This window comes from Gastrolobium bilobum, unplaced genomic scaffold (genome assembly GCF_033153095.1).
Source record: "Gastrolobium bilobum isolate Gb01-03AN ecotype WA unplaced genomic scaffold, APGP_CSIRO_Gbil_v1 utg5808, whole genome shotgun sequence".
Lineage (NCBI taxonomy): Eukaryota > Viridiplantae > Streptophyta > Magnoliopsida > Fabales > Fabaceae > Gastrolobium > Gastrolobium bilobum.
Genome location: NW_026899180.1, coordinates 52,198 through 60,442, shown reverse-complemented (window position 1 = coordinate 60,442; position 8,245 = coordinate 52,198). Strand labels below are relative to the sequence as shown.

General features: G+C 32.0%; 1 protein-coding gene across 1 annotated transcript; it reads right to left on the bottom strand.

Moving 5' to 3' along the window:
• Window positions 1-2,874: 2,874 nt before the first annotated feature.
• Window positions 2,875-5,740, bottom strand: LOC133287997 (probable WRKY transcription factor 25). Its single transcript, XM_061485692.1, has 5 exons — window positions 5,537-5,740; window positions 5,076-5,264; window positions 4,372-4,979; window positions 4,027-4,188; window positions 2,875-3,376 (listed from the first exon to the last, which is right to left on the bottom strand). Exons 1-5 carry the CDS (start codon window positions 5,738-5,740, stop codon window positions 2,962-2,964), a joined length of 1,578 nt encoding a protein of 525 aa, XP_061341676.1. The 3' UTR covers window positions 2,875-2,961.
• Between the last annotated feature and the right edge of the window lie 2,505 nt (window positions 5,741-8,245).

Here is an 8,245-nt window from a genome sequence, read left to right as displayed (position 1 = left end):
AAGAAGGATTTTTCATCGAGCTATAAAGAAGGATTTTCCAAGCTTCAACACCTTCTTCCTTGACCATCCATGGAGGAGCACAAAAATAGGTCTCTGGTAAATGGATTTTTCTCTCAAATAAAAGCTTCAAAAGTGAGGATGATGAGTGAGCTTTGCTCTCTAGGTGAAGACTAGTGGAATAGATGAAGATTATCCACCCATTTTCCTTATTTGGTCGATGGGTCTTCAAGAGATTGGGGAGGGAAGTTTTTCTGCCAAAGAAAATGGGACAAAGAGAGAGTCATGAGGAAGAGGGAAGAAAATGAGGAGAGAGAGTGTAGTTTGAGATACTTGACTTCAGTCAAAAATATCTAAGTGAGAAAAGGCTCATCTGCCCTTTTTGGTTCACTCACTCACATCTAACCACTTAGGTGGCATTTGGTAGAAGAATTTTTTTAGGATTTTCAAAAACTGAGGGTGGTAATCTTATTTACCCACGTTTGTTACAAGATTTATAAAATTTTTCCGAAAATCTGACTTTCCTGGAATTTTATTTTGTGTAAAATTTTCTGAAAATACCATCCAAGTATACCACCCAGAGGGTGGTATTCTAGGATTTCCATGACAAGGAAAAATTTAACACAACCAAATATAACATTAAGAAAATTAAACCAACATTCCTGGGAATATTTTTGCCTACTAAACAACTTTTTGGTAACATTCTCGGAAAACTCATTTTTCCACCATATTCCTAGAAATCATGATTCTCGGGTAAAAGAAAATTTCTCATCTACCAAACGCCTCCTTAGGGTATTTAACTTGTGATTTTGGGCTTTTAAAATTTTGGGTAATTTCGTTTAATTGAATTTTTACCCCAAAACTTTCATTCTTTGTACTTTTTCTCCGAGAGGTGACTTAATTTAAATAATTCTATTTTTCATCTAATTAACCTCCTTTAGTCATTAAGTAATTTCTAATTATCTAATTTAATTATTCAGGTTATTATAACCCGCTAACACGACATAATAAATTTACATTCAAATCAATTTATTTTTAAATTTGTTGACAACTAAGACTTAAAAATTCGTATTATGTTGCTTGTTATTTCACATTAATCGTATTACAAGTTATCTGTGTCGTGTGAACATGATATTGATGCAAGCAACACTCAATATTCAAGTTATTTGTATTGTGTCGGTCAACTCGAATAATATATGCCATGCTTTGAAGTCAACAAATTATTCGTGTCGTATATTGACGATCCGCAAAATAAGCAGATCTTATTCTTGTTGGAAGTCTAGACATCAATCATTGTTCATGTTGTGTTCGTATTGAGTGTATTTATTGGAAGCTTGCACGGTATTATTATAATTTTTTTTTATTTCAGTACAATATATATTTTTTATTAAAATTAAAAATAAGTGATATATATATATAAGAGTTATATTTACAACTTTTTTGTTTATAAACTCTACTATGTATTTCGAGGAATATACACTTAGGTGTTTGTATTCTCCATAATACATAGTTGAATTTGTAAACCAAAAATTTGTAAACATAACATTTTCCATATATATAATAATTTTAAAAAGTGAATAAAATAAATAAGTATTTTTTTTAATCTTACTAATTGATGTAAGAAGAAATATTTTGTTAGTAGTTGCAAAAACTTAACCTCATAGGAATGAATAAATTTTGGGTGCAGTGGATGTAGGCACATCCTGCCCAAAAAAGGAAAAAATTAGGGACTTAGATGGAAGTATAAATTAAAAGCTGGATTTAAAGGGTAGAAAATTTTCATTTTTAGAAAGAAAAAAAAATATACTCAAGTGGATACATACCTAAGAAATTTTCCATATGAACACCTTTTCACAAGGAATCGAGACAAGGGGAAATCCTATAGGTCCATGTGGATCATATATGATCACTCCACATTAGTATTAAATATTCTTAAAAGGAAAAATAATTTTTCAGTACAAATAAAGATAATTAATTTAGTTCAATTCATATTAAGTACACTTAAAATAAAGAAATAACTAAAATTAAATCAGTCTTAATAATTAAAAAAATTATTAAAAGAACTAAACAATTAATCAAACTTAAAATACATCCCATTCCAAATATGATATCGTGACGCACTTGATTTGCATGTACACTGACCACAGAAAAATGAATATAAAATGAGTGTAATATATATGAGAATAATATAATATAATGCATAGCAAAAATATTTTAAAACAACACATTTTTGTTAGCTATGATAGTAATAGTATCATAAAACTAAAATAGAATTGAGAGACGTAAAAACTGAAAAGAAATTTAGAATGGAAACCCTCAAATGATAAGGAAAATATTAAAGGCAAGAATAGAAAATTTTCTATTAAATAGAAGAAATTATAATCTCTTTTTAAATACAAGAAGAAAGTAATAACATTCTCTCTTGAAATCGAAGAGTATAATTCACTCTTAAAAAACACTCAGACTCTAATATTGCTTCCATTTGAATAGTTCAGCCACCAAAAAATATTATAGCTTCCAAAGGAATTGTGACTTTACAACATAACTTTTGTACATGTGCATTCGTGAAATCCCTACTCGAGCCACATTTCTTGTAAAAAAGTGTCCTATTTTTTCTCTGGATCAATCACATGAGAACAAAGAAAAAGAGAAAAGAAAAAGAGAAAAGAATAAGATGAGGCTCTAGCTCCAAACTGAAGTCACTAAAAGTTCCAAAATAATAATAATAATAATAAATTTATAAACACCGTGTGTAACATACAATAATTATGAAAGATATACATACAATAATTATGAAAGATATAGTATACCAATCACGTGTCTGTAGAAATATACAATAAAACAAATTAAAAAATGCAATAAATGGAATGAACCTTATCTTATTAGTCAAATACAATCCTAAATCACTCCCTTCCAAAAATTCCAACCATCCAAAAAACTATGCAAAAAGGAAAAAGTATTCCTTTAACATAGCAAAGATTCAAAAAAGGAGTCATCTACAGGCTCCTCCTTGGCTCTGGAAGAAAAAACATTGTCATATTGGTGATTCATGATGTAAGACTCCATTGGATTCATCTCGAGGTTGAAGGGTGATTGTCGTTCTAGTGCTGCTGGTCTAATACTCTGAAGAGAATTGTTGATTGAATTGTTAGTGTACTGAGTCACATTCAAGGACCTTATAGCAGGTGCTGCACTGATGATGCTGTTTGTGGTATTTGGCAGTGATTTGTTAAAACAATTTTTACCACTGCCACGTGCTGCAGGGACATCATGATTGTGCTTTCCCTCATAGGTTGTGATCACTGCCCTTAGATCATTTGAGGCTCTCTCTACATGCTTCCTCACTGCACATCCTGGGCTTGTGCACTTGTAGTAACTCCTACCAGTCACAAATTACAGACAAAGTAAGACTAGGTTCTAAAGAATTAATTTAATTCAAAAGTTTAACTTAAATGAAGGTTCATAAATGATTTATATACTTCTCTAATATGCTTTTTTACACGAGAGTTTACTGGGCATAACGATAGATAATGTATAGGCTCATCTACCTATGTTAAGAGCGATGAGAATCGAACGCGTGACATCGAGGCTCTAATACTATGTAAAGAATCAATTCAACTCAAAAATTTAAGCTATCAAGTGAAGACCATCAATGGTTTATATTAGACAATCTAGGAATGTCATTTATTCTTACACATGACATGGCACAGAAGATTTGATTCCCATGAGAGAAACCAGGGTTGCTAAATTTGACCAAGAAAATTAAGACAATGCATAGCATACTGTAGATTTCCAATAAAGAGCCACTATTGCTAAGGTACCAAGAAAGATAGATAGTAGGATACTGTAACAGTAGGCATCATGCATTTATGATGTCTATGCCACATTTGATAAGTCAAGTAAGTGTTATGATTGTATACTATTACTAACATTAGAGAGTGAAAAACTACTATTCTCAATAGAACTTCAAAGCAGAACAACTTCAATAATGTAAATGTAAAAAAGTGAGTATATATATATTATTTTTACCTTGGATTTGTATTTCCCTTGACTACTTTCTGCCCGTATTTCCTCCATCTGTAACCATCATCTAGAATATCGATGTCAGTGGTTGTTTGAACTACAACTCTGGGTTCTCTCACTGTTCTGTTTCCTGCTGCTGATATACCCTCATTTTCACATTCTGTTCTCCTAAAATATTGATGGAAAAATTAATGGTTGATAAGCAACTATTCAACCTAACAGCTTACAGGGACTTTAATTATATCTCTAAAATAATTAACCACGCAAATGATTTGTGATATCCACTTAGTGTACTGGGGAAAAGCTATAATATTTTAAGGAAGTGATCAAATAAAAAATGTAAAAACTCACCATCTTTTGGCATCAGGTTCATCTTCATAAAATTCATCTCCTCCTGATTTACTCTTCTTGGAACTCTGCTCAAAATCATCATCTCCCATTGATATTGAAGAGTTATCCGGGGTCATAACCGAATCCATTGGTCCACTGACATGAGGGGCATCTTGTATTTCAGTGCTGACATGATTTGAATGAGGAATTCCGAGTGATGATGCAAACAATGAGTTCTTCTTGGTAGCCTGAGGCTTGGGATGGTTATGTGTACTTTTGTAAACTATCTCAGTAACTTGGCCATCTAAAGAACTCTCAACCTTTTTCTTTGTTGGGCAATTGGGGTATGTGCATTTGTAGTAGCTTCTTGGATTTTCACTTCCTTTCACTTGTTTTTGCCCATATTTCCTCCAATTGTAACCATCATCTGATCTTCTGCTTAAGGTCTGTACTTGTTGGTGGTAATTGTTATAATCCGATTGAAAACCACTTTTGTGGTTGTTTTGTACACTAGCAATGTTCTCAGGGGTGAAACTCTGCATCGAAGAAGAGTTTTCTGTTTTTGTCATACTCATACTCATTTCTGAAGAAAAACTATCTTGTTTAGAGGTTTCCTGAAAACTCCATCCCTATAAGGTTGAAACAAGTCAGAGAAATACCAACAAGAGAAAAAGCATATGTAGAATTTTCATGAATGAATCTGTGAATTGAAATTGGTCACGCACGGTTTGAACTGAGCAGGTTGAAGATTGAAACTCAGTTGTGGATGGAACAGGAGGCTGTGATTGATTTTGGAAGAAGTAAGTTGAGAAGCTTTTGTCTTCTTCTTTAACATTCTTTTGGTTTTCTTCATAACTACTCTTCCAATTGAAGCCCTGACCAGAAAATGCTCCATTTGTTGGAGATGGAAAAATCTGAATTAACAAAACCCGAAAGGACACATACCCATTAATCCAATAACATGACAAGTTAAGATATTAGATGCAACAAGAATCACAAAACATAAGCCAGATAAAAATACAAAAAAAAGGGTAAACTCCCAAAAACATGAATACAAAAGCACGTTCAAATTAGTAGTAGTGAACATGTTTGACATCTTAACCACCAAACCAATGAAGAATCCTCCAAACTAAACAAGATGAAACTATAAATAAAAAGTTGCAATATTATGTTCCATTCAACTTACGTTAGAAGAGTTAAGGAGAAGAGGGGAGTCAAGAAGCTCGGCAAGGCTCATCCCATGAGGGATAGCAAAGTAAGAAGAAGGAGAAAGAGGGAGAGATGGAGGCTGTGTACACTTCAATTCGGGCACACTACCCGACCCAGTTTCGGAGACTCCGAGGTTGTGGTCGGTTGGAGAAGCAAGGAGGTCAGAGAATGAGGTGGTCATGAATGGAGAAAGAGGGTGAAGTTTAGATATAAAATGTTGCTGTGGTGTTAAACTATTAAAAGAAAAGGCTTATAAGAGTCAGAGAGAAAAAAAGATATGGAAGTGCTTAATAATATATGAGAGAGAGGAGGGAGAGAGGAAGAGGGGTGAGGTGGTGAAGAAGGAGAAGAAGATAGTTAGGAATAGTCGCCAAATCTCACTTTTTGTTAAATTTTTTATACAAATTACACACCAAGAATATTTTTTAGCTTACTATCACCTGTTGCAAGTGAATTTTGTGGTCAATAATTTCGTGACGCGTAATCCTATTACTAACTAAATTCGTTATCATTGGTAGTGAATTATGACACGTTAATTTTTTCTTATAAAAGTGTATCACGTGTCATAAAATCGTTGACAAACTTAATTTGCTACTAGCTGTAGTAAATTACGTCCACGTGACATTATGATAAAAAATATTATTCGAGTGATATTTAGATAAAAAAAATTTGCCAAAAAAATGACATTTTAGTGTTCCTGTAGTTACGTGAGGATCAGAAGAGATTTCTGAGAAGGTAACTGGATAAAGTTTATATTTTTATTATTTTTTGGTATGTTGAATAAAGTGTATTTTTTAGTTGTTTATTATTATATTTTTTGTGTTTTTATTTTAGGTCAAAGCTCGTGGGTTTGACTGTGTGGCGGCTGAAACACATTAATGAGATATCTTTTTCTGTTGTACTTGCAATATCATGATACAGTTTTATATCAAAAAAATTGTGCTTAAAGTCAAACCTTGAAATTATTAATCTTTTACAAACATAGCATAAAATAATTGAATAAGCTAAAAAGATTAAGCACAAAAAGCTAAGCTAATAAGAATGAGAATGATATGTATGAATTTAGTCTCCATGAATCTCGTTCAATTTTATGAAAAATGGTCATTACAAATTACAATTGGTTAGTGCTATGCTATTCTCAATAAGGTTATCGTCTCTCGGCGTTTGCATTTTCAATTTCGAAACATGAATAGCGAAAGATAGTAAAAAGAAAGAAATGAAATTTATGAGATGATAATTGGAAAAGATTTTTTTTAAGTTAACTGTATTGGAATATTAAAATGTGATAGGCTTCACGTTAGCTAATAATAGGTTAAGTGCGGAGTGTATAAATGAAAGTATCCATAAATTCAAAGTTTTATGGGACGTTTGGTACATAATTTTTTTTTTATTCAGAAAATAATTATTATCGAAATGTAATGAAAAATATATTTTACTTGAATCTTACTAAAAAGCTGGTTGATATATTCATATTTTTCTGAAAAAATTAAATTAATTTCACTGAGTTTGTATTTAGTTAGTTATGAAATATTAGTGAAAATGTGAGATTATTTTGCCAAAATAACCGCACCATATCAAGATCAATTTTATCCACATTTTCGTGCTTTAATTTTTGATTTCCTAGTCTGTCAACATTTTCACCTATTTTATGGAACTCTCATTTCTACAAAAGTTATCACACAAAAGTATTTTTAAGGAAACAAATTTGACATGGGAAGTTTTGCGATTTTAGCTACCAAACATTGCACACTTTTTTTCCTACCATGGTTTCAGGAATAAGTTGCATACTAAACGCGCTTTTAAAGTTTTAAATTGAGATGTGGTGTCGGATTTACTTGATGTATTTGATCCACTTAGCTTTCTTCATTAACTCTTTAAACCAAGTTGGTTTCCTCTCGTATCCTCACAAAGGTGACATGTGAGAATCGAATCAAGATTATTTATTTTTCACTTATTCAGCTTTCTTGTTACAAACTGAACTATCACTATTTAATTAAAAATATACAAAATTGATTTATACAAGAAAGATGGCAATGGAGAGATATCCAAAATCTGTGCTGTCAATCTAGAAGATGAGATATGACTTGAGAAGGGTGCATGGCTCTTCTAGAAGAGGGCCTACATGGAGAAAGAGAGATCCACGCGTACATACACAAAGAAACTGTCCTTCAATACTTCTTTTTTTTCTCCCAAAATATCACAGCTTTTGCTTTATGAAACTTTGACATTTCCCGAGTCCAAGCACACGCACACCCACAATTTTAAGTTACCTTCATTCAACGCAAATTAGCAGATTATTTTGTAATAGGGTTTTGTATCAATTATGTTACAGAAATGCACAGTGCACAAACAAAAAAAATATGGCCCACAAACTTTTATTTCTCTCTCCTTATCTTACATTCTCTCTTCTTTTCTCTTTGTGCAGGAAATAAATTGTACGTCATGTAACGTAACCGATGTAAAACCCTTTGTAATATCAGATTAATACATTATATATGTGAAGTAACAAAATGACAAAAGTAGGAGGTTGAATTTTTAATTTCCTGTTGTACATTATCTTTTAGTATAGTACTTGTTGGCCGCATTGTATTCTTAATAGGTTTACGTCATTATATAAAGGATTTAATTTTTCTGTCGAAAATCTGCAACCGATACAAATAAGTTCTTTGTATCGGTTGTAGATTTT